Raw genomic sequence first — 27,355 nt, 5'->3', positions numbered from 1 at the left:
AAAGAACAATTTAACAAGTGTGGCAACTCTGCTACGGATTAACTGTGGAGAACTCTAACTGACATCAAATAACGAGTGGTTACTTCAGAAACTCCAAAAAACAAAGGTTTTCAAACTCAACTGCCAAAAGATATGTACTACTAATGTTCAGTAAAAATCAATAAAGAAAAACATGGAAAAAGGGACAAATACCATGAATAGCTGCTGTGATTTCCAAACATGTAAGGACTTACTGGTTCACATCTTAAACCTCTCTACCACTTTACAGTTGTTCCAGTGGTGGATTTAGCTAGATCTAATGCCTAGAGCAGCAATAAAACTTGCTGAAATATCTAACTAGCACTTAAATTTTTTAAAAACCTAGCTAGTATTTAAATCTTTAAAACAACTTTATGTTGCTGATACTTTAAAAATATTCAATTACCTGCTGTTAATCAAAAGACTACAGGTAAACAGTATACTTTCAGCAGAAAAAGACAGCGACTAAAAGTCAATGCATTATCTAGTGCCATTCAAACTGAGGTGCAGGAAATAGCTAGTTCTCACAGGCTGAAATCTCAAGATGAAACCCACTTTACTGGCCTGGGTGTCCAGTCTTCTGTACTGCAGCATTAAATACGTTATGCCCCTAATGACAGCTAGCTTATGTCCTAGCAAGTAGTAATATGCTTTCATGATAGGAATAAAACTGAAAGAGGAGCACTGACATATATACACTGCCATGTGCAAAGCAGCTAGTGGGAAGCTGCTTATAACACATGGAGCTCAGCTCAGTGCTCTGTGATGACCTAGAGGGCTGGGATGAGTCGGGGGAGGTGGCGGGGAGGCTTAAAAGGGATGGGGTACGAATATGCTTATAGCTGATTTACCCAGTCGTACAATAGAAACTAACACAGCATTGTAAAGCAATTATCCTCCAATTAAAAATTTTTCAAAAAAAGAAAAATTTTGCTTAAAGTTATTAATCCTCTTCCCAAATACAAAAACCGACCAGAAGTTTGTTAAACACTTTCTTAACACTTCAAGATTTATAGACAACATAAAAAATACCACAGAAGTTAACCACCTTTTAGAAGATACTGTCTTAATCCTAGATTGTATCTCAAAACTATATTTTGGAACAGAAGTGACAAGGATCTGATACAGAAATATGATAAAGGGGGGAAATACATGTAGCATTTGACAAAATGGGTTCTAATTCTTAGAAAATAGAAGGATTAACTCTATAATACAAAAATGAGCAAAGAACATGCAATGCATGTAAGAAGGGAAAAAAGTCAACTTCATTAGCAGTCCCTCTTTCGGGTATAAAAAAGAATAAGCAACTTACCTGGGGTCTATGCATCATAGCTAGTAAGAACTATCACCAAAACCCAGGCATAACTCTGGATTACTATTTAAGGAGTTTTATACATGTTATCTCATTTAATACAAATACTAACTTAGGTATCATCAAAAAATCTGAGATTAAAGCTCCAAGTAGTAGATTGCTGCCAAGGAGCCCAGAAACTCCCAACTCAAAATTTTAAGTCAAATCATTTTCCTCAACAAAAAATAACACGTACTACAACTCTTCTTGAAGCAAGTGCTCCATTTTTTTCTTAATTTGCTTCAAACTCCTTGCGAAAATGCCACCCCTGGAATTAAACACTATCTCAACAAAGTATTTCTCTTACTTATTTTAAACACACTTCCTACAAGTCCAAAACGGGACTCTCATTCTCTGTCACAGTATTCTGAAAATTAAGAAGTCTGTGTTCAGTTGTAAATGAGGAGGAACAATTTGACCTAATGGAAGGAGAGGGCTACAGGATATATTAAGTGAAAAAGCAAAGTGCCAACATAGTTCACAGTAAGCTTATAATTTGAGGAAAAAATATATATATATAAGCTATGTTTTGTGCATTGAATTTTCAGAATCGATGGTAGAAAAAAGTAAAACCAATAGAACATACTACCTAGGAGAAAGAGAATAAGATGAAGCAAAGAGTAATGGTGAGGCTTCTGGGACTATATTTGTGACACAGATTGGTAGTCAGCCTCTGTAATGACCCTCAATGACTCCTGCACAGGTATAGTGTAAGATAATGGGTTGGTATCCTCATATTTTTAGAAATTAGAAAGATTAACTCCACAATACAAAAAATTGGCAAGCAACAAGCAATAAATACGTGTGTATTCATTCTCATGTGTAGTCCCCTCACACTGAATCGGGCTGACCTATATATATACCATTAGTACCTGGCATGCTGAAGTCCATGGGGTCACAGAGTCGGACACGACTGGGTGACAGAACAACATATACCATTAGAATATAAGAAATGACGTTGACATTTCTGAGGACAAGTTGAGAAAGACAAATATCTCATTTCACTCTGTCTTGACCACTGGCTCTGGTGGAAGTTCCCATGTCATGAAGTCACCCAGGCAGCCCATGAGATCTGTTTGGTGGGGAAATGAAGTCTCTTGCCAACAACTGTATGAAGGAGTCATCTTAAGATATGAATTCTTCAGTTCAAATTAAGCTTCAGATGACTGTAACCTCACAAGAAACCCTTAACCAAAACCTTCAAGCTAAGCTTCTCCCAGATCCTTGATTCTGAAACTGAGATAATAATTTTTTGCTATTTTTATGTTTTAGCATAAACTGTTACAGCACGTTCACATACATAGTTTTGACTTTAGAAACATGTAGGGTTGACAGCTATTAAAAAAATAAAAGACTTAAGACACATTATTAAATGAAAAATGTGAACCTTGGGAGACCCCTAATTTGAAAAAGCCCCCAAATGAGACAACTACGGAAATTCCAATATGCTATGTGGTGACATTAAGAATCACTTAATCACTTAAACCATAATGAAAAAGAATATATACATGTATAACTGAGTGACTTTGCTGTACAGCAGAAACACAACATTGAAAATCAACCATACTTCAATAAAATATTTTTTAAAAGAACCATAATATTGTTAGGTGAATAATGACATGGTGGTGACATTAAAAAGAAAAGAATATCATTTAGACATGCATACTGAAATGGCTGAGTGAAAAGCTGGGGGGGATGCGGGACAAGAAAGATGGAATGTTAAAATATTAAGCTCCATGACAGAAACATGAAGAGTTATCTTTACTTTTGTATGTTTCAAAACATACAAATTTTACAATTTACATAATGAAAGCTACTTATCCATTGTATTGGCATATGATTTTACAGATCTCAGTTACATCTTCGTCATCTTTCTGCTTGTCAAACAGCAATACTTTCTAGTCTTCATTGACTTTTAAGTGCTCTTCTCTGTATCCTCACCACTTTATTGTGTTTTTGGCAACTACTCAAGTCACATAGTTTTCCAGTAACAGAAGCACTTGCTTCGTTGAAAAAGGATAATACTGTCCATTTTGTTTCATTTCATGATGCTTAACATTTTGTTGATCCTTTTAAATGAACAACATATTAAGACTTAAATTCTTAGGAAAAAAATTTACAAATCCAAGATCTCTCTTATGGAATTTAAATAACTCAGAATTATTTATTTTTGATTATTATGTCATATTCTAAGAGATTTCTATGTTAATTATGAGTAATAATTTGTACTTCTGTTGGTTATTCTGCTCAAAGCATAACCAGCAGCTGATCTAACTAAATGGTGATAGCAGGAACTCATTATATATTTGGCATATGTCAAAAGGTATTCATTAAAGTAGCCAGTCTTAACCATGATATGCTATATGTGTTGTAAAGTGTTTCAAATCAGTCACATTCCAGATTTCCAATATGTAGTATGAAAACCAGAATGTTTTTAATAATGATTACATGCTGATACACTGGATATACTATATTAAATAAAATATAACAAAAATTAATTTTACCATTAAAAAATATTTTTAAATGTGGCTAATAAAAAATTAAAAATCATATATAGTTTTCACAGTATTTCTTTTGGACACCAATGATCTAGAGATTCACCTCTAAAATGCTAATCTATTGACTGATGTCACATTAGTAACTATACAATCTTTTCTATTCTAAGTTTTAATGTACACTAAAAAGTAACAGCTTTAAGAAGGCATACAATTAATGCCACGATATAGTGTCAATCTGATGACTCTGGAAAAGGGAACTTGGTTGCTGGGTGTCAGAAGTGGGAGACAGCATTTTCCAATTTCCACTGTATAACCTTTCATATCTAAAAAATTTACCTATTTGAAAACTTTCAATTAAGATAAACCCTTGAAAGAATAATTTGAGATATTATTAACAGATCCTTAAATCCCTTTCCTTTATAAGTGAACAGCAAACATTTTTTGGTACAATTACCCTTCCAACTCCCATCCTACAGCAGTATACATGGCTTAAAATGGGGTTGCTTTTGTCTTTTTTAAAGATGTTAGTGCACCTGATATAGCCATTAAACTCCCATCATATCCAAAGCTTTTCCCTGTTTCAGACACATTCGCTTCAATTCTAACTGGGTCCAGTTCTGACAGCTGCACCTTGGTACAAAAGAAAGACCAGGACTAAAGGTGGTTGAGAAGAGGCTTCAACAATAAAGAAAATTCTTCCCAAACCACTCATTTCTCAGCAAAATGCCACCTGCTGGTTCCTATCACTACCGTTCATCCAATTCATCCAACAGGACAAATCTAAAAGTACCCCAAATAATTAAGAATCTATTACAAAAGTGCCCCTTCATTAAGGCTGTTTTGGGAGATTTATTTAACTCACTGATAAACTCAGTCACTTGCTTCTGGTGCCGAAAATACACACTATCACACTACCTGACCCCTTTATACAGATAAGAGCACCACCTGGTGACTTTTAAAGTAAAATATGGGGCTTTAAAAGGCCTAACATGCACAGGCAATTCAAAGAAAGACTATCTGACCATCTAGAAGGAACCCTAAAATCAGTAAGCCTGAGGGCATGTTCTGCAGCGCTCCAAAGGTTTCAATGAGGCACCTCAGTGTCTGCTATTCTGCGCTTGCGATTTCCTTCAACAACAGCAATGACCCCTACTTATTTAACGACTGAGCTTTTTTTTTTACATTCTGTTTCATTTAGGACTAAAGACATTCTCTGAAAACCACTGATTCGGTTCACTTTTCTGTAAGAGAATATCAAAAGCTGGAGAGATTAAACTGCTCATCTGAGGACATGACATTTAGAGAGGAAAAAGTCTAATTTAAAATACACTGCTTTTTCTATAAAAGACTTATTGCTAACTGCATAAAAATATAGAGGGCTATTTATCTTTCAAAATAAGCTAAAGTTATGCTTTACCTTTGTTTTTAAAATCTTTGTAAATTACAAAAATAATACACAGTTGCAAGAGGAGGGGAGAAGGAAATAAAATAGAACCTAAAAATTATGTCTTATACTTTAGGTTTTTTTTTCTTTTCAATATTCAGAAGCATACCTGACATTGTTCTATTCATTTTTTTAACCTGAAAGCATACTACATCAGTACGTCAAAAATATTGACAATTGTGTTCACAGCATGAACATGTAAGCTTTTCACCATTACCAAAAATGTCATAATAAACATTTCTGCACATGTACCTTTCTGCACATGTGCCTTAAGCTCTATTTTACCTTCACTCTGACCTGCTTGAGTCTGAGCTCCTGTATATGGTGGCTGCTGTGGCTGAACTCCTGGTGGGTGAGCTGCGGAGGAGGAGGAAGCAATGCTGTCGGGAGTTCCTGACCGGTCTTCTGCAGGAGCACTGGGAGGCCCTGGGTGGTCATGAAAACTCAGCTCAGTTTCTAATACAAGATCTGTCCCCAACAAGCCCAATTAGTAAATTTGGTTAACAGACTAAAAGTAAAGTACTACAGAATAAGCATAACCCAAAGGCAGCCTTCTAAACTGATGCATGTATATATACTTTTTCCCTTTGCTCCAATCTCACAAGAATCCAAAGCTACGACTAGAAATCCTTCCCTACAGAGTGGAGTGCTACATTCCTGAGTCTTATACTCACCTCTGCACTACAAAATATCCACCTCTTTATATAATCCTATTCATTCCCCCAAGTGATCATTAATTGCCATTCCCTCCACAGTTCCAGTTTTACATATCTGAAACATCCTTCAATAGTCCTCCACACTTACTAGTGAGCCTTCTTCACTCAAATACTTTTCTCCACTTGTGAACTTCTATACAGTATACTTCTATAAGACTTTACCAACTTCCACTCTGCATTTCTAAACAGAAAAGTCTTCCCTCTTAGACCAGGAGTTCTTTCGGCCAGGCACCTTTCTGATTCTGTCTCACAAAGTCTACCTCTTAATATATACATGGAACCACTCAAAGTTCTTTTAAAATAATGAACAAAGAAGTAAATGGAGAAAGTCTGCTATAGTTCTAGTACTATATAATGAGCAAAAAAGACATTCTGAAGACATAAATTTGCTTCAAGTTCTTTTTGTTTGTGCAATACAGAATAGTATGATTAGAAACACTGGTTTTGGAGCCAGACTGCCTAGGTTCAAATCCCAATGCTGCTACTTAGTAGCTCTGTAAATCCAGGCTTGCTACTTGATCTCTTTCTGTGCTTCAGTTTCCTCATGTGTAACAAAAGCAATTCCTACTTCATAAGATTACATAAGGATTATGAGTTAATAAGAGCTTATAGCAAGTGCTTACAAAAGTAATTTTATGGGGAGGGGCAAGAGGCATAGGGGAATTAAGAGGTCTAAACTACTACATATACAGTAAGTAAGCTATAAGAATATATTATACATCACAGAAAATATAGCCAATATTTTATAATAACCATAAATGAAACATAACCTTTAAAAATTGTAAATCACTATGTTGAACATCTGAAACTTTATATAATATCATAGCATCAGCTATACCTCAACAAAAATATATATTAAAAATAAACATTAAAATATTATTAAAATATATTAAATGTATCAACATGGCTAATATAAAATATATTTTTTAATGAAATTTTAAAAGTGATTATATAACAAGAACTTATGAAAGTGATCACCACTTAAAAAGACCTACATAAGTACTTGTTATTAGTAGCAGACTAATTTCCCTGAGGCCAAACCTCTATCCTTTACACTGGTCTATCCCAAAACTTACTAGCACTGTATTAGGCATACCGTTGGAAGCTGACAGGTCAGGTATTCATGAGAACCTAAAACTAGGACAATGGTAGTGGCAATGCAAGAGAAACTGACGAGTGCCAGAGTGAAACGTACAGTCACTCCTGTGCACCACCATGGCACTGATATTTATCAGCATGCAGACAAATACACACACACACATCCCCAAGAAGGGTAACACAGGTAACACAAAGACACTATGTTATTATTCTAAAAAAATTTTGCTTCAATTCTATTCTCCCCTGCATGTATGCTATTAATGTTGCTTATTCTATCGTTAATACTTTATCCCTCCTTCCCATGTCTACATTCACTACTGCTACTGAGTTTTTCACAACATAACCAAAGTAACTACAAAGTATCCTGGCATTTTCTATGTGTACAGTTTTTCCTACTTCAATTCAACATACAAAGCTACCAGAAAAATGGTCTTCAAATACAATATGAATCATAGTAATCATATTATTCTGGTCTATACTATATTCTTAATTAAACTTTTAAGCCTAACTTCGTATATAACTATTTATTCCCTCTACCTGGCATATCTTGAAGTCTTAAATAATAAGAAGCTGTAATATTAACTTGTGTTTCAGTTAATCTACAAAAAGTTTGTTTTTCAGATAGACCACTTATCTGATGTCTTCTTTTGCCAACAACATACACGATATACAAGTAGTTGTCTTTTCCAGAATGTTATACAATTCTCTTTGATAAATAACCCCATAAAAGTCTCAAAGGAAAAGAAAATTAATAGAAAATCCTATTTTTCCAGTTACTGATAATGACAAAGTAAACTGCTCAGGTGAAACCTCCCCCAAAATAACGATTTAAAACCCTGGTCAAAATAGAAGAAAACAACTACTTGAAATTATTGGAAGTCAGCCAAATGTTGGCGAACACCAGGAAAGAGTTTGCCCTCAATGGAATTACAACGGGTAAGAACAGCAAACCATGATCTCTGCAGCTTCAACTGCAGAAAACCAGTGTTAACTTCATGGTTGGCTACATAGCTAGAAATCTGAGGAAAATCCATTGAGGAAGGAATGAGAAGAAATGAGATCTAAAATCTGAATATAAGCTCCAAAGCCCGAGTTGACCACAGAATTAGGTGGGGAGAGGGTGACACCAAGAGGGTACAGAATAAAAAGCAGGATCTAGAGCTGAAAGGACTGAGCAGAGCTGTCAGCTGCTTCACTCTGGGTGAAAAAAGGAGTAGTGTGAGTAAATATTAGGGCAACAATAACAAAAAAATCCTCACAAGAATCTAAAACAAAAATACCTTAATAAACTGAAGAGAAATACAATCTTAACAACCTGACTAAGGGCTTCCTTGGTGTCTCAGATGGTAAAGATCTGCCTGCAGTGCAGGAGACCGGGGTTTGATCCCTGGGTCAGGAAGATCCCCTGCAGAAGAAAACGGCTACCCAGTTCACTATTCTTGCCTGGGGAATTCCATGGGCAGAGGAGCCTGGTGGGTTCACAGAGTCAGATACGACTGAGTGATTAATACTAAAGCAATATTAATGAATGAAAAGATAAGGAATCTTAACAGAAAAAAAATTAAAACTATAAAAACAACCAAATGGAAATTCTAGAGAAGAAAGAGTAAATTCACTAGAAAGGTTTAACAGCAGATTGGCAATGGAAGGAAAAACACTAGTGAACTTGAAGAGAGATCAACAGGAATCATTCAATCAGAAGAACACAGAGAAAAAAGAGTGAAGAAAAAGGAACCTCAGTAACCCATGGGATAACATCAAGCTCTCCAATGGATGTGTAATGGGAATCCCAAAAGATAAAAAGAAGAAAAAATGCTGAAGAAATGATGCCCAAAATATGCAAAGAAAGCACAGTAAAGACACTGTTTTAAGGTTAAAAACATTCAAATAAAGGCACTTTCTACACTAAACTGTCCAGAACTCTACATTTAAAATAAATTTCCCTAATTTAAGATCAGAAGAGAGACTAAGCCATCAAACAAAATTTAAATCCCGCAAGAAATCTGAAATAAGATCATAAAATGATTCATTAAAAAAAAAAAAATAAACCCTCTGAATTCTACTTTTGATAAAATTTACTTGAACCGGAAGTTTATTCATTAAAGAGAAGCGTTCTACTGACTGAGAGAGGGCATGAGAAAGCTTTGCAGGGAGCTGGAAATCATCTGCATCTTGATCTCGTTGGTGTTTTACATAGGTGTATACATACATAAAGACTTACTAAAATGAACCCTTAAGATCTGAGCACTTCACCATTTTCAAGTTATCTTCTATTAAAGAAAGAAGGGGAAGAAAGGAAGGAGAGGGAGAATAAAGGATGTGAGGAAGGCACTAACTTACCTGAAACCTGATCATCTGTTAAGCCAAACGCTGACATGACATTTTTATTGATTTCATCTTGGTTTTTTAAAGGATCAAAAGCTGACATACTTGCTGCCATAACCTGAGTAGACTGTTTACCAGAAGAATCAGCAGCAGCAGGCTTTTCTTCCCTACCATCCACAGTATCTATAAAAGAAATAAGCAAAAACTTGTTTCTATTTTATCTATATTCAATAAGGCCTAAAAAATACATGATAGTGAAATACGTATGTGCATAAACTCTGGAATGGTGAGGGTATCTCTGAGTACAGGATTGTAATTTTCCTTTCTTCTTTGTTGCTATTTATACTTTTTTCTGTAAAATGGGGGCAAGGTCAAAAAGAAATGCAAGATAAGTAATAGCTTTTATAAAAAATTATACCTATATACTTCCCTAAGAATTATCAGATGAGAAAAAAAAAAATACAAGCATCTTTACACAGAGAAACATTTTACCGTTCTTTTTGGAGTGCTATGACATATATCCTAGTATCAGACACATACTGTGCACTAATGCTTTATTTTCTAAAAGGATAAAAAGCATTTTAACTAAAGTTATGATTATCAACTTTTATGCTTTACTTCTACTTACCTATTGGTTCACTATCTATTGGTACATGGAAACCTCAAGCCAACACATATTTTAATTTACAATGTCTTCCTTTAAAATACTTATTACAGATAAAAGATATGTGTCTAAAATTCGCTCAAAATAACATGGGAGGGGTGGAAATGTGTGAGTATAGACGGCATGATACTGTGAGTTGATAACTGGTAAAGTTGTGAGGGTTCATGGGATTCATTATACTATTATGCCTACTTTTGTATATATTAAAATTTTTCCATAATAAAATATTTTGAAAAGTAGAATTTTAAACACTATGAGCAGGAAAAATTTTAAACCACACTTTTCTTCTAAGAATACTAAGGTTCTAAACATGCATTTATACTATTACCTTGTGAAAGAAAAGAGATTCAAGAATAACGTACATTTTATAAATAGAAATTTGTAATATTAAAAAAAATTACAAATACTTAAGGCCAACACATCAAAAAAGTATTACAAATAAAACAAACTAAACAAGTAAACAAAAAGAAAACTGCTAACCATTTATTGAAGTAACTGATGTTATCAATTCCTTTCTGTTACCAGCCAAGTAAATGAGCATTAGATCATCTCTGTGATTACGACCAAAATTGATCTTGTGAAAAAATATTATGAACCAAGTGGACTGTAAGCACACACGGGCTTGCAGCTCTTTTCTTCTTATCATTCCTCTAGTTATATTAGTATCTCCTAAATCTAGGCAGGAAAACTTTTATAAGTACTCCTTTAAAATGTCTGCCAGTCATCCACCTTCCTCACCAACTTCCCTCCTTCAATTCCAAGACCATATCCCAAGAGCATATCACACCAATTTTAGGATTATTTCCCTTCACACTACCTATTCATCCTTCCACTTATGGCAAACTAAATTCATCAGGGAACACAATATATATTCACTAGCCTACTACCTGCTCCAGTAGCTACTGCAGAGATACTGCAACAGGTCAATCCAGTATTGAAGGAGACCTACACATCATCTGTCTCACAGAGGAAAGCAACTGTCCAACAAGTCCACTACAGAGGTAGAGTGCTGAAGGACATAGGTAGCTGCATGTTTTGGGTGAGGGCAAGCCACAGGATTCTGAAGAGCTCTGACAGCTGACAGGCACTTTTTTCTGGTGAACTAGACTTTCTGATGTTTCCAAAAGTTTCTGATGCAGCTTATTTTGTTTTTAGTTTTGTTTTTTTTCCCCCCCTTGAGAAGATTATTAAATCAGAATGTGTTCTAACAGCTTAGAAGCTTAGGAAACTTCATAAAATGAAAGTGGGTCAAGAGTTAAGCAATCTTTCTAAGTATAGGAGAAGAAAAAATAAGCTACAAGTGTCTATAAAAATAAAACACAGAATGTCATATTCAGTTCATTAGGCAACTCAGGACACAATGACTAGAAGGATGGCCACATAAAGAAACAATACATGATATAATTTCCAACATGCAGAGGAGAAACCAGTTTTTAACATCTCTTTCATTAACACAGGTGAGAGGTGAACAATAAAACATATGACCACATGGAAATAAACTCATAAAGAAAAGCAGTATGTGGCAAGAAGTAATGAACAGAAAGGCTGTCTCACCAAAACCAAAAAGCTTATAAATTTACATGCAATTTCTACACAGTACTGGCTCTACTTATTGAATTTTGATCTAAGTTTCATAATACTCTACAGACGCTTCAAGCCCGTAAAATTATATGCAAGTGTTGTTATATTGACATCTATGATTTCTTCTGGGAAAATGGTCAAGGTTTTCATTTTTGTGTGGAGAGACAGGTCAAGAAAAGGCAATATGCTTTAACCTGAATACAAAGGCTTTATCATAAAGAGGCTGGAAAGATCTCATTGTATCTCAGCAAACCTTTTTAATATGTTCTGAAATCTAGAGGTGGAACTAGAAATTACTAATCAATCACCAAATATTTATCAGGTCATCTACCATTAACACAAGTCCATATGGCTGGAGGAAGCAGGAAATGATTGGGAAAGGCATCTTTATTTAAACTATAACTACAAATTAAACTCCAAAATTTAGAGTATTTCAGAATCTAAAGGTTACAAGAGATTATACAATGCTACTTTTCCACAAAATCATCTTCTATTAAGCCCTTTATAGCCAGTAATGCAGAATCTATAAAATACTATTTCACTATATAGTTTTAAACCTATGAAACTTACATGCAAACACAAAAGTGATGTTTAAAAAGTGTTTATTTTTAAAGTGCAACATCTAAGAATATTAAAAGTTGAGACGGCAAGTTTTTTAAAATCTACTTTCAAGCCATATTTAAATTTCAGTCTACATTTAATATTTGGTCCCCAAACTACTTTCAGTTCCAAATTTGTCATAACATAACATAAATAGTATGCCATATTTATCATAACATAAATAGTATATCATCTGTAAAATGGGAGAAAAAACTTTTTTTTGCATATTATGAACACTGTGCTTAAGATAAACATTACATTTGAATGTACTAACCTAAAATTACTTTTACTTGAAACTACTTCATATATCACATAAAACTCAAGAAATGATTTCCATTCCTAAGGTTCATTAATTAACTATAACACTGTAAAGGGTTCAAGAGCCAAAGGGATTTGAAAACTGACCCATGTCATAACCCAGGAGTCTAAGACTACCTGTAAAACAATCACCCAGGGAGCATTTTAACAATGGGATTCCCAGCCCTGCCCTCCAGGAGGTCTATGATGAGATCCAGGAATTGGTACAACAAAATCTCCCTGTAATCTTGATGAACAAGGTTCGCCAGGTAGCTCAAACAGTAAAGAATCTGCTTGTAATGTAGGCAACCTGGGTTTGATCCCTGGGTCAGGAAGATCCCCGGGAGAAGAGCGTGGCAACCCACTTCAGTATTCTTGCCTGGAGAACTCCACGGACATAAGAAACTGGTGGGCTCCAGTCCATGGGGTCGCAAAGAGTCAGACACAACTGAGTGACTAACACAACAATCTTGATGAACAGCCAGGTTTGGGAAAACAGATATTGAATATTAGCACAGACATAGAAATAAGACAGAGTGACAATGGAGGTGCCATTTTACTCCTGTTGAAGAATTTTTTTTTTAATGTGCAAAAAGTCATAAGAAGGATAAATCAGAATAAAATGACTTCATGGTCTACCGTTTTCAGGAATGCTGGAAGACGGGCCTGGTTCTCCAGGTGGTTCCAAGCTATCCAGTAAGCGATTCACTTTATTTCGAAGTTCTATCAGTTCTCGACGAAGATATTTCACCTGACTTGATTCAAGGGGTCTTGGTTGGCCATTAACTGGAATAAAAGCATTCATTTTCTTAAACTTAGGAAATATTCCTGAATAAATATATCAGTAGAATTATATGTAACAAGGAAAAATCAAAATTAACTTCTTTAAAAAGTTGAACTCAAACAAGATACCTACTGATATCATTCAAATAACTTTTTAAGGAAAGGATTTTCATTGCTAATTTATTTTTGGAAGAAGTAAATATTCATCAGTCTTTGCTGATGATCTATGGCTTATGACCTATAAGCCCCGCCCCTAAAAATTCATTAAAGAATTCAACTACAGTGAAATAAAGTAAAATTGCAAAAAGCTTTATTTTAATAGCAATTATGTACCTTCAAAAGCCCATTTTACTTCACACAATTTTTTTTTTAGCCTTGAAATAAGACAATAAACACCTTATTAAAAGTATAATATGACTGTAGGTCTATTATTCTTCTTGCCTACTTCTGACCCCCCCTCAAAAAAATTAGCTATCTAAGATAACTGCCCTAAATAAAATGTAACCTAACTTCACGTCATCACTCACTGTCTTTCAAAGTAGTTACTTTAAAAGAAACACACAAGCTAGAAAAATTCAGATTATTCAAAAATCATTGGGCTTTTTTTTAAAAAGGTTAATATTATTTCATTTAATTACCCATTTTATCCAAATGACTTTCAGCTAACTAAAATAAAAAAAAGATCCGTCTTCAAGCAACAAAGACTGTCATCACTGAGATTATTAATTAAAAAAATCAAACTTTTTTATGCATTTTATACACTGACAATTCGTGTGTGGGTGTGTGTATATATATATATATATATATATCTTACATATTTATAATTCCTGGAACATCAAATTAGAAATGGACATCTACTTGAAAATAAAGGTTCAAGGAGATTTTTTGTAGAATATTTCAAACATCAAACCAATATAAGCTTTTAAAAGCTAATCCACCAGTATTTTACATACTACCTATATATTTATGAGAAAGTTCAATATAATTTCCTACCTGTATCAATTACTGGCTTTTACTGGGTATTACTGTTTTTCCTTTAATAGCTGAAAAGAAGAAAAGCAGCTCCTGAAAGCTAAGAACTGGCCCTGTACTGTAAGACAGGCTTTTGTGTTGCTCTAAGCTGGCATGGTATTCACATGTAGGTTTTTGAACATAAACAATTTCAGAACAGACCAACAGTACATCAACTGCATCTCAATAAATCTTTTTTTTAAAAGCAAATAAAGAACACCACTAACTATCATTAAAGATCAGTCTGGGACTGATATAGCTCAAGACAAAAAAGAAAGCCAGTCCATAATCATGTGAGAACTCAGACACAAGAACATTGACCAGAAGGTCACAAAAATGACCAAACATCCCTGGCTAATTATGAGTGATGCTATTTTACCAATTGCAAGCTTGCCTCAATTCACTCCCCATATCTTCTGGATAAGATTTAGTAAGATAAATCATAGGACTACTAACTAATAGGTAAATCATAAATCATGAGATTACTACCTAATCATAGGACTACCCCTACTTCCTGACAACAGCCAATCTAGAGCAAAGCCCCATTCCTTCAACCTTATGCAAAAGCATCTAACACAAATTCAGTTCAGTTCAGTTGCTCAGTCGTGTCCGACTCTTTGAGACTCCATGCATCACAGCACGCCAGGCCTCCCTGTCCATCACCATCTCCGAGTTCACTCAAACTCACATCCATCGAGTCCGTGATGCCATCCAGCTATCTCATCCTCTGTCGTCCCCTTTTCCTCCTGCCCCCAATCCCTCCCAGCATCAGTCTTTTCCAATAAGTCAACTCTTTGCATGAGGTGGCCAAAGTACTGCAGTTTCAGCTTTTGCATCATTCCTTCCAAAGAACACACAGGACTGATATCCTTCAGAATGGACTGGTTGGATCTCCTGGCAGTCCAACGGACTCTCAAGAGTCTTCTCCAACATCACAGTTCAAAAGCATCAATTCTTCAGTGCTTAGCTTTCTTCACAGTCCAACTCTCACATCCATACATGACCACTGGAAAAACCACAGCCTTGATTAGATGGACCTTTGTTGGCAAAGTCATGTCTCTGCTTTTGAATATGCTATCTAGGTTGGTCATAACTTTTCTTCCAAGGAGTAAGCGTCTTTTAATTTCATGGCTGCAGTCCCCATCTGCAGTGATTTTGGAGCCCAGAAAAATAAAGTCTGACACTGTTTCCCCATCTATTTCCCATGAAGCGATGGGACCAGATGCCATGATCTTCATTTTCTGAATGTTGAACTTTAAGCCAACTTTTTCACTCTCCACTTTCACTTTCATCAAGAGGCTTTTTGTTCCTCTTCACTTTCTGCCATAAGGGTGGTGTCATCTGCATATCTGAGGTTATTGATATTTCTCCCAGCAATCTTGGATTCCAGCTTGTGCTTCTTCCAGTCCGGCGTTTCTCATGATGTACTCTGCACATAACTTAATTAAGCAGGGTGACAATATACAGCCTTGACGTACTCCTTTTCCTATCTGGAACCAGTCTGTTGTTCTATGTCCAGTTCGAACTGTTGCTTCCTGACCTGCATACAGGTTTCTCACGACGCAGGTCAGGTGGTCTGGTATTCCCATCTCTTTCAGAATTTTCCACAGTTTATTGTGATCCACACAGTCAAAGGCTTTGGCATAGTCAATAAAGCAGAAATAGATGTTTTTCTGGAACTCTCTTGCTTTTTCCATGATCCAGTGGATGTTAGCAATTTGATCTCTGCCCTACAAAAAATCCTTTGTAACACATTTTTACTGACATGCTATTGTCTCCAAGGTGCTCATTCTCCTTCACAGCAAGTATTAGTATTTGAGGTTAAACTCCCTTTCACTCCTAATACTGCTTACTTCTGTCGTTTTTTTAAAAACCGTAAACTTGAGAGGTTTGCTAGTTATGTATCTTCAAAATTGCTGATCCCATCAATTCCCCCAACTTCTAGTTCATTTCTGCTTTTTATTATTTTCTTTTTTCTAAGTTATCTGGACTTACACTATCCCTTTTGTATTTAGCTTTAGCACACTCTAAAAACTCTGTCATGTAAAAGTCATCACTAATTAGAAATCTAATTCCAAATATGATTTCTTCTATGGTATGTTACTTAAAAGCGTATTTTTATCTGCAAAAATATGGGAGTTTGGGTTATCTTTTTTGCCCAATAGTTTCTAATGAAACCAGAGAAAATGATCTCTAACATATTCCTGCTCTGATACCTACTGAGACTCACTAGAAAACCCAGCAGATGGTCAACTTTTATAAATGTGCAAATGCACCAAAACAAAACTGAATCCTGTCCCTGATTGCTAGATGCACACGATCAAGCCTGTATCTGTTTTGCTTAAATGTTGAGGCTGCTTGATCTATCAGTTTTGGAGAGAAGAGTATTAACAGTTCTCTTATGATTACAGATTTTTCCATTTTCAGGTGTGCAGCAAAATGATTCAGTTATACACACATATATATGTGTGTATATTCTTTTTTCAGTTTCCATTATAAGTTATTGCAAGATATTTAATATAATTCCCTATACTATGCAATAGATTCTTGCTGTTTATCTACCTTAAGTTTTTTTTAATGTTTTTTCCATAATGCATAGTTCTTATATTCTTATTTCTTCTTTTATGTCTAATAACAATACATATTTTATTAACACTTCTACCAAGTTCTTAGAAATCTAATCCCACTATTAGTTGTACCCATTGTTTCTTGTTTACATGGATGTCTCATGAGTCCTACAGTTTTGAACTCCTAAGTTCATCAACAGGATTTTATCTTTGAGAAGCCTATGTTATTTGAATTGAGAACATATACCCTCCAGAGAAGATTTTTGCCTTTGTTTCTTACACTTTTCATGGTGGTATCCGGCTTTGGGAGTTCCCAAAGGACCATGGTTATAAACCCTTAAGAGAGCCTTCACAAACCCCTGATAGCTCAGGACATATGAGAGTTTCTTTATCAGTTTCTTGACTTTTCTTCTGCCAATGAAGAGAGATTTTTCTTCTACAATCTGCTTTTTGAGAGTACAGTCATTGAGGGTCTAGGACCCAAGATCTACACCATGTAGACACCAAGTGACAAGTCCTTAGATTATGCAGACTAAAACGTTCACCATCACCACGCTTTTGGTACTTATGGCCCTGGTTTTTAATTTCAATTATATTTTGGTCCCTGACATCTTCCTCACATTCCTGAGCAAGCTCAGGTGTGTAATTCAAAAAATGTATTCAGTATCATTTATCCAGTACATTCTCAGTGTTTCTGAGATGAAGATTTTCAGTTTACCTAATGCCTGATAGCTGACCAAAAGTGGTTAGGTATTTTAAGACTCAATATTGTAGGAAGAGATATGTTTTATTTTTTTTTAATTTAGTAGTTTTTGTTCTTATCATTTTAAAGTGATTCATACACTCCTTCTTAGATGGAGATGAAATAAATACAAATTAAATCAACTGGCCACTGATCCTATTTCATGGAACTGTGTGTTAGTGCTACATAATTTTTAAAAATGCTAACCAAAACATCCAGGAAAAAAGTCCACATTTTTTTTTCATATAATCATGCTACTACTTTAACTTTGCAATCATTTCTATCTTTTCCCTTTAGTGTTCTGCCTTGCAAATCTGTCATGATCTGTAAGAAAATAAAATCTATAAGATTAAATTTAGTCTTATGTTTTTGTTTTTTAATCAGAACTATCTCAGATCTTAAAATTCTCCTTAAAAAATAATGTCTAAAAAAAGTATCAGTTCTGTCACTTAGTCGTGTCCGACTCTTTGCGACCCCACAGACTGCAGCACACCAAGTCTCCCTGTCCATCACCAACTCCTGGAGCTTGCTCAAACTCACGTATCAGTCCTATCCATTAAACCCTGAGAATAAGTAAAAACATACTACATTGGAAAACAATTATATATTCTTAATGAACTAAACTAAATTGCAGTTTTAACCCAGAAATTATTTTCAATCCTGGAAACACTTACACAACTGGCATATATTACTATTTAAGGTAACAGCAGATGGGTTATTTAAAATATGTCTACTTTCTATTAATCTTCAAAGAATATAGTTAAGCCTTAAAATTTAAAAATTCTGATATAGAAAAAATTATCACTTAATTTTGAATCTTTAAAAGGAATAAACTAAAAAGTATTTCATAAAAATACAAAGAAGAGTAAATATATTAGAAAGTTTAGCACTTACCAAATAATGTCAGTTTCAGTATTCTACTACACTGAATTGCAAAGGAAAGGTCAGAACTATCAAAAATTGTTATAAGATCTCCATCTGAAACAAATAAAAATTTCAGATTTGCATCAGTAGTAAGCTAGGATATGTATCAATTAAAATGCAAAATGTGGATCACAGAACATAGAGAATATTCCATAAAACCTTTAAGGATAAAGGATCTAGGGAAGATGTATTTATCCAAAAGGATACTAAATTTCATTTCTTTCATAGCAAAATATTTATCTTATTCTCATAAGACGAGCCAACACATAGCTAAGATTAATGTAACCTTTTACTAATCACCTGGAGGAAATTACAGTTTAGATTGAAATCTTTTCTATTCTAAAGTATTTAAATATATTTATCAGAAATCAAGGTAATAATAATTCTCAAGGTTCAATTTTAATTCTAAGTACAGTAAAACACCACTGACACAAACGGAGGGAAAGCCATATATGACAGTAACGAAAAAGGTTGCAAAATTTTCTGCAAAATTGTTCTAATGGGTAGACAGTTGAGCCTTTCAGGTCTCCAATCATCTCAACACTGAGATGAAAACCATCAATTCTCCTCAGGAAAAATATTCATGTACACAAGATTCTGAAATCCCCTAGATCCCAAGGATAAAGAATACTATAATCAGCATATCAATTGCCTATTCAAAATCTTTCAAAGGGCTAGGAAATAAAAGGCTAGAGAAAGAACAGAAGAGAAGCCACTGCAAGGTATCCTCACAGACACACAATTTTAACACTGATTAGGCCAGTTATTTTGGATAAAGATGGCAATAAAAGCCATAACTGAGAGTTTTATCATCTCTTTACAGCAGACCAGTGTTTTTTTTTTTGTTGTTGTTGTTGTTGTTTTTTAACAACACACACATCTAATGCTCAACTTTAGGGATTCTACTCATAAACATATTTTTAAGTACATATGTAAAAGAAGGAAATTTTCTATAACTGGTCTTTTTCTTTTCTGATTTTCCCAACAGAAATAAGAGTATCTATGACATCAGGAACTCTTTACCTAAGTCAGCTCTCTAAACTAGTATCCAATACAGTCTATGGAACACAAATTTATATAATTTAAAAAAGCACTCAAAAACACAATGAAAAACAAATTCAATGTGATAACCAGATGTAGAAGACAGTTTCAACAATGAGGATACCCTAAGCTAGGGAGTTACAAACTGCAATCAATGGATAAATTCTGGCTTAAAGAATTCAAACTAAGGATAGTTTTTATATTTTTAAAAGGTTCTAGAAAGAAGATTAGCAAGGCCTTATAGGACCCACAATTCTAAAATATTATGTGATCCTTTAAAGAAGGAGTTGGCTGACCCTTCTGCAAACAACAATGAGTTGAAAGAAAAGCATTAAAACAGTGAAGTTAGTTTAAGATACGCCAACTCTGAGGTAAGAGCGAATCATCTCAGGTTTTGTTGTTCAGTCACTAAGTCATGTCCAACTCTTTATAACTCCATGGACTGCAGCACACCAGGCCTCCCTGTCCCCCACTATCTCCCAGAGTTTGCCCAAGTCCATTGCCAGCTTTGAGGTAAGAGCAAATCATCTCAGGTAAAACCATTAAAAACTTGAGCTGTAAAGTCAAACAAAAAAAAGAACAAACTGATCACATTTACACACACATTTGGAAGCCAAACGGGATAATCAATGTATTGTAAACAGATGACGTTATGAGTTCAGTTCAGTCGCTCAGTTGTGTCTGACTCTTTGCGACCCCATGAACCGCAGCACACCAGGCCTCCCTGTCCATCACCAACTCCTGGAGTCCGTTACTAGGGAAAAGAATAAGAAGAAAACGCTCTCTTTTTTTGTTCCTAAACTCGAAAATTAGTTTTGGGTAACATTAGATGAAGGGGCTTCCCCTATGACTCAGCTGGTAAAGAATCTGCCTGCCAATGCAGGAGACACAAGAGATGTGAGTTCAATCCCTGGGTCAGGGATCCCCTGGAGGGGGATCTAACTATCCACTCCAGTATTCTTACCTGGAGAATTCCATAAACAGAGGAGCCTGGCAGGCTACAGTCCATGGGGTTGCAAAGAGTCAGACACGACTGAGCGTCTCACACGTCCACTTTTCAACATTATATGAAATATTGAAAAAATGAAAGGCATATTACACCTCTAGTGAAATAATTGGCTTAGTTGACCATCAGTGATTTATACTCCCCTTCCACAGGGTAAGTTGTTGGAAAGTGGCTATCCAACCAGGGACAGTTCCCAACCTGCTAACATCTCAGCACAGTCATGTGACTGGGGTCTGGTCAATGTGATGTGAGCTGAAATGATATAAACCACCTCAAGGCCTAGAGAGTATAATCTCCCATGTGATCCTCTATACTCCATCTTCATGCATCTGCTTGCTGAATGCAGATGCTCAAGGTGAGCTTGTAAGCCATGTACTGAAGATCTCAGAGCTTCGTCAACCTGGGCCCCTGAATGATTTCTTGAGTGTTAAACCACTGAGATTTTAAGGTTTTTATTCTAACAGCTGACATTACTTTAAACCAACACACAGATTAAAACAAAGAAGCTATTAGGGATAAGAAAAACTGAGACAGCACAGTGTCAGAGAAATAAGAGTATTTATAAAACGATGCTGTGGATACCAGTGCCAAGTGTTGAGATCAAGAGGAAACAGACTGGAAATAAATTCAGCAGTAATAAAGATACTGGTAACCACCTAAAGCCCAATTTCACTAGAGATGTTAACAAAGACGACAGGTCAAAAGAAAATAGTGAGTCTATTGAGGCAGGTGTGAAACCCTGCGGTCCGAACAGCAGAGAACAAACTGTAAATGCAGTAATAATGATTCTATTTCCATTATCAAGGCCAATTTTTTAAAGAGATTTTGCCTTGATTATAGCAATAATAAACAAATGCTTTATGTTTCCAAAAAAAAGAAACAACAGTCTACTAATATAATTCCACTATGTCGCTGATGATATATTTGTCAGGTAAAATCTATCTCCATTAAAAGTTTTGTAGTCAAATTAGCCCGGGAATACCACATAAACTGAGAAAGTACTTCAGCATAATACATGCTCTGAAAATTCCTGCCAAAAAAACAGCGTTTCCATACTTAGCTGACCATGAATCCTTTCTCATTCAAAACATACTAACATCCCTTTCACTTTAGGAAATATGAATGCAAGTTTGGTTTTAAAGCAAAAAGGAAGCCAGAATTCTACAGGCATAAAAGAAAAACAAACGGCTTGTAAAAATGTGTGAGAGTATTCTATCACTTAAAACCCCCTTCTAATAATAAATCACTTGGCAAATTTTTAACTTATAAGTATAACTAACTACATGGGCATTCCCTTAAGTAAAAGAAAGTGGTACTCAATTACCATAGGAGGAAACAGAATTTTTATTCGGAGTTCAATGAAAAACAGGCAAAAGAACACACAAAATACTTAGACTTTTAAAAACTTGAGAAACACTCTTACCTTCATCTTTATATTTAATTGTAACTTCATCATTACTCAGAAGTTTTCCTCTGAAGACTCGTTGCATCATTAGCACTAATTCATCATAAGTAATATCTTCATTATGAATGGGAATTCGTCGAATATCCTCCCCAAGCTGAGCTTTGATGATTAGTTTCCCACTCAGATCCAACTGCCCATTCATGGTGGACTCCAGGATGTTCTATGTATGTAACTCTAGAGAAAGACTGACAAAATGGTCTTGATGATTAAATAGCTATAAAAGGTATTTTAAAAGCTAAAAAGCAAAGCTACTATTAGAATCTAAGAAATTCTCAGTTTCAAAGGAAATTCACTGTTCCAATGTTACCATATTTATGGTAAAATGGTCTGGAACTGGTTTTATTATGTGCATAAGAAAGTAAGTTTTATTATTTTATGTCTGTTATTATTTTACCCATATATTTAACTGCTCATCTGATTTAGATTTCTTACTTAACATGTCTAGATCAAAATCCTGATCTTCCCCTCAAAATGTGCTTCTCTTACAGTTTTCTCCATCTCTGTTAATGACAATTCTCCTAAGATATTCAAGATAAACAAAAAAACTTAGTTCCTCTCTTTACCACAGACTTAACATATACCAAATTACCAATGAATCTAGTTGCCACAACTTTTAAAATATCTCTAGAGTCCAACCCTTCACCTCTATCAACTTAATCCAAGCCACCATCAACTCTTGCCTGGATTACTGCAAAAGACTCCTAACTGATCTGTCTGCCTTTTACTTTTGTTTGCTTAACAACGGTACCCTCACCATATCAGAGTTATCCTGTTAAATAAAATCTAGTATAACTACTTTAAAATCTTCCAATAGAGTCTCATCTCACTCTTGATAAAAGCCAGAACTACAAGGTCATGATCTGATTTAACCTCATTTCCCACTTCTGTTCCTGGCCACTCTGCTACACTCGGACTTTACAATCTCCTTCTCAAGGCTTGGCACTTGCTGCTTCCTTAACCTTGAGCCCTTTTCACACCCCTCACATGATTCAGATTTCTGATCAAATGTTAACTTCTCAGAAGTTTTTCCTGGCCATCTAATTTAAAATGGCTTTACTGTCACTTTCTTATTCAGCTTCATTTTCTGCAAAGCACTCATCACTATCAAACATTTTAAAAGTATTAATTTTTATTCTTTTCCACTAGAAAATAGGGAGATAAATGTTTTTGTTCACTGTTATTTCTGGAGCCTAGAACAGTGCCTAGCACGGTTAATTATTCTACAGTCATTAAAGGAAGGACAATCATTAAATACTAGCTTCCAAACCCTACTAGCCTATGTATATTAAATGCTAACCCTGAATAGGAAAGTATGTGTGAACACTAAAATAGTTTCAAATTTTTCTCGCTAAAATAAGAAAGACCTCATGAGCATTTTCTCCAATTTTCCTATTTGCAGAACTTGAGGACAAAAAACAAATCAGTGACATCCTCCTGAGCTTTCTAAAAGACTGTCCACTATTGTTTCTCTATCGTCTGTAACACTCCCATCCCCAAACCTGAGTATGTGTGATCAGACAGCACCCTTAAAAACAAGACAGTGTCAGAGAACTAAATACTAACTTGCTATTGAATTCTGCCTTCTTGAGTTTTACTTTAATCTTAGGTTATTCAGTGTGCTTCTCCTATAATGACTTTGCAATCCTAAATTCAAAATATGTCTGCAGTCTCTAGTAATTTATACCATTATCATACAACAGAAAATACACTTTCACTTAATTAATATGTTAATATCTCTTTTTCTCAAGGCCTATCTCTTCTTTCTGAGACCAAGATGCTCATGAACACATTGTTTGTAACCACAGAGCGTTTCCTACTGGTCATATTCTGGTTTCAAAACTTTGCTTTTCTACTAGCAGCATTCTGCTTTCTTCTCTTAAATGTGTTATTTTATTAACATATTTAGTTTTCCTAGTTCTCTACATCTGCTCCTTTGTGTGTGTGTGAAAGCACTCTACCTGGCCCTCAACACGCCAACACTTCAAATATTTGAAGGAAGTTTTCATGAATCCTATTTAATCCATAGTATACATAAATGCCCTAGTATCTTCATATAAATGCCACATGTCCTTCCAATTAAGTACTTATTAAATGATTGTCTCTAGACTCCCTTGCCATCCTCTGAACATATTAATTCTATGAATGAATCTTTAATGCCCATCTTAAAATGGTGCATTAAATACAGAATATAACACTCTAAGGTCAGTTAAAAACAGAGTGGACTACGTTCTACCATCCAGATGCTACGCTTGTCTTAACATAAAAAGAGAATACAGTCAGTGTTTCATCTGCCAATTCTGACAATGGACTTTTCCTGAAGACTTTGATTAACTGAAACCTCCATACAGCCCCTTCACCTGTGAGCCAAACCAGCCCTCTTCATTCGGCAAACACTTAAATACCTATTGCATGCCAAGTTCCAAAGTATAGTTACTTCAGTAAGATGGTTAAGATTTCACTTTGTTTGCCTTGCAGCCTGAGAGCAATAAAGAACTTCAAATCAATCTACGTAATCTTCTCTTCCCTACAGGATGTGTAAACCGTCAATAATGTAGTTGAAAGACCAGGGCTTAGCTTCAGCAGGCTAGTACTACCTATTCTCAGTAGCTTCTAGAATAGCGCCTGACATACAGTAAGTAAAGATTTTTAATATTTTTGTTCCCTAAACAAAACATGAATGACAAGTGATAAAGTTCTGATAGACAGATTAAAAGAAGGCAGTACTATCAGGTCAATTCCTAAGTCAAGCCTTCACACTAGCTAGAGGTGACTCCCTACAACTGACATAACCCTAATTAGAGACATTTCCAACAATGAATATAATTGATATAATCCTTCTGATCATAAAGGAATTGTTGCCCAGTTCCAATGACTCTGAAAATATGAGCCCCTTTTTAAATACTTGACACCTGCCATGTTTGCCTGCAAATTTACTTACTGGCTAGTGCTTCCCTTGGACTGTAAACTACCTGTGGCCAGGAACCAGGTCTTCTTTCCTAAGGCTGTCTCCATTTTGTGCAGTCATCTCCACAAGGCATGGTAGAAAACAGGTTTTCACAAAAACAAAAGCACCTCGAAATTCTCTCTTCCAGGGAAAATTCTATCACCCTATTTTTTATGTAACAATAGAATCCAGGTCCTTTTTTTTCTCTAGCCTCAATCACAAAGTAGAGACTGCTACGAACTACTAGTTCCCAGGGCTGCTGGTGACATCCTCACAGCTTTTTCAGCTCTTCATTTCTCCTTTCACCGTGTCTTTGCCCTACTCCCTCTGAAATGACTCGGCCACTAACTTATGAAACCTTCCAACAGGAACACTGTTCTCAGACCTGGAGAGTAAAGTGACATGCCCAAGGAACACATAAAAAGCCTGCCTCTTTGAACCAGGATCCAGGTTCAGTGACCAAACCTCCAGCTCCACCAGCCCTGTGGTGAGGGCCCTTGTTCAGTGAATTTGCTTAGACAACTCCAGAGGGTAGAAATTTCCTTTAAGAAACCCTAAACGAAACCAACCCTCGAGTACTCCAAAGAATGCAAGGGGCCTCGAATTCTGCCTGACCAGAGCCAGCGTTGATGGTAAAGATTTCTCCCACTAGCTGTGTGACCTCAGGAAATACTTCTTAAAGTCTCACTTTCGTCAACTGCAAAATGGGAATATCTATATTTGGAAGAATCCTTGTGACGATTAAATGAGACTGTGAATCTCAACTACTGAGCACATTGCCTAGCAAAGTAAACTCTTGAAAAGTTAGTTGTCATCACCACTACTAGACTGGGTTTGGCCTCCAGACGGCGCTTGATGAAGCACTAACACAGTCAAGGAACAAGGCTTCCCCAGGTGACCCCCAATCAACTAATTCCCACAGGCGCCATTCTCCCCACTTCTCGCCCTTTCAAGCCCCTCTGAGGGTTAGGCACTGGACCACCCCAGATTTCCAGAAGTCCCTCTCCGCTCCCTCCAGCTGTCCGACTCCTTGGAGCCAAGCGAGATCGACACAAATGCCCTTGCTGGCACAAACACCTCCTAAAGCCCCCCATAGGTCCGCTTCGTTGCCACGGTGGCCAGTGACACCCGCACCCCACCCCCCCAACCCCACCCCTCCCCCGCCGTGGCCTCTCCTCGAGGCGAGGCCCGGCCCGGCCAGGCCCGGCCTCAGTCCTCGGCCACCAGCGCCTTCCCACGATCCCTCCGACCCCACCCGCCCCGCGCTCGCCGGTTCGAAAGAAGCCCTCTCAGCGTTTACACGTCTCCCTGCCCGCCTGGCCCGAGAACTCGGCCGCGACCCCGTCCCCAGCGGCCATACCGTTTTCCCGAGGCCGCCACTGCTGCCCCTCCGCGGGTCTCCGCGGGTCTCCGCTGATCCGACCCCGTGCGAGGCCGCCACCGTCGGGCTCTGGGGCGTTGGGGGAAGGCTGCGGTCACAGCCCACTCGGTTGCCCTCCGGGGCCGCCGCACCTCGCTGGCAGACTCGCGCGGGCCCCGACCAATCGCACGGACCCACCAAGCCTAGCGAGAGCTCAGGCCCAGTACGTGGCAGGTGGGGAACGAAGAGGGGCGGGAATAAGAAGAAAATCTGTCCTTTTGCTCCGCCTCGGAGCAAGCGTACCGACCCAGGACGCATGCGTAACGTCGATAGGGCGGGGACTAAACACGCCGGGGTCTGCAGGGGTCTGAGTCTCTGCTTTCTCACTGGATGACTGGATAAGTGTAGGAAGTGCACGCAGAACAGATGCACGCATGCGCGGGGCGTGACCAGGCACTTCCGGTTTTCCTGACCAGTAGTTTCCCGTTTCTAGCCTGTGGGCGGGACGTAATTTAGTCTTCTGAACTCTGAGATCCAAGAGTAGGCGTTTGTCTGAGTTTGTGTTTTTTTGTTGTTTTGTAGCCATTGTAGTTCTCCTAGTCCTATCTCGAAAAAACTAACCTTTTCCCCGCCTTCCTTCTACAAACTCATTCATTCATTATTGGGCGCCTACGCTTTGTCAGGCACTGTGCCGGGAATGGGAATGAATCAGTTTGTGAACAAGGAGTTCCCAACAGCGTTTACGAGACAGGACAGATTTTATGGGTGTGTAAAAGGTGAAGGCTAGGAAATTAAAACGGATTAAGGATCCCAGAGACATTTTGGAAATAAGATATTTGAGCGTTACATACTCTTTTCATTTATCTAAAGCATTTGTTTTGAATATGCGTGTTTATATAAGAAGTATGCTGGCTTTTGAC

The 27,355-nt window shown here is 36.6% G+C and overlaps 1 protein-coding gene across 4 annotated transcripts in view; it reads right to left on the bottom strand.

Annotated features, from left to right (window-relative positions):
• TFG (trafficking from ER to golgi regulator) overlaps window positions 1-26,655 on the bottom strand; it is a 31,231-nt gene extending 4,576 nt beyond the window's left edge. For 2 of the 4 annotated variants that reach the window (XM_068972755.1, XM_068972763.1), the window contains exons 1-6: window positions 26,436-26,655; window positions 22,090-22,316; window positions 18,590-18,673; window positions 13,232-13,378; window positions 9,466-9,633; window positions 5,597-5,737 (exon numbers count right to left, since the gene is read on the bottom strand). In XM_068972755.1, coding sequence (XP_068828856.1) covers window positions 5,597-5,737; window positions 9,466-9,633; window positions 13,232-13,378; window positions 18,590-18,673; window positions 22,090-22,273 — 724 coding nt within the window. In that variant the 5' untranslated portion in view covers window positions 22,274-22,316; window positions 26,436-26,655. The remainder of the gene's footprint in view (window positions 1-5,596; window positions 5,738-9,465; window positions 9,634-13,231; window positions 13,379-18,589; window positions 18,674-22,089; window positions 22,317-26,435) is intronic. The other 2 variants (XM_068972771.1, XM_068972780.1) reach the window with 1 other exon arrangement.
• Window positions 26,656-27,355: the final 700 nt, after the last annotated feature.

Source organism: Capricornis sumatraensis, chromosome 1, assembly GCF_032405125.1.
Source record: "Capricornis sumatraensis isolate serow.1 chromosome 1, serow.2, whole genome shotgun sequence".
NCBI lineage: Eukaryota > Metazoa > Chordata > Mammalia > Artiodactyla > Bovidae > Capricornis > Capricornis sumatraensis.
Note: the sequence above shows the minus strand (reverse complement) of the source record. Positions and strands in the feature narration are given on the sequence as shown.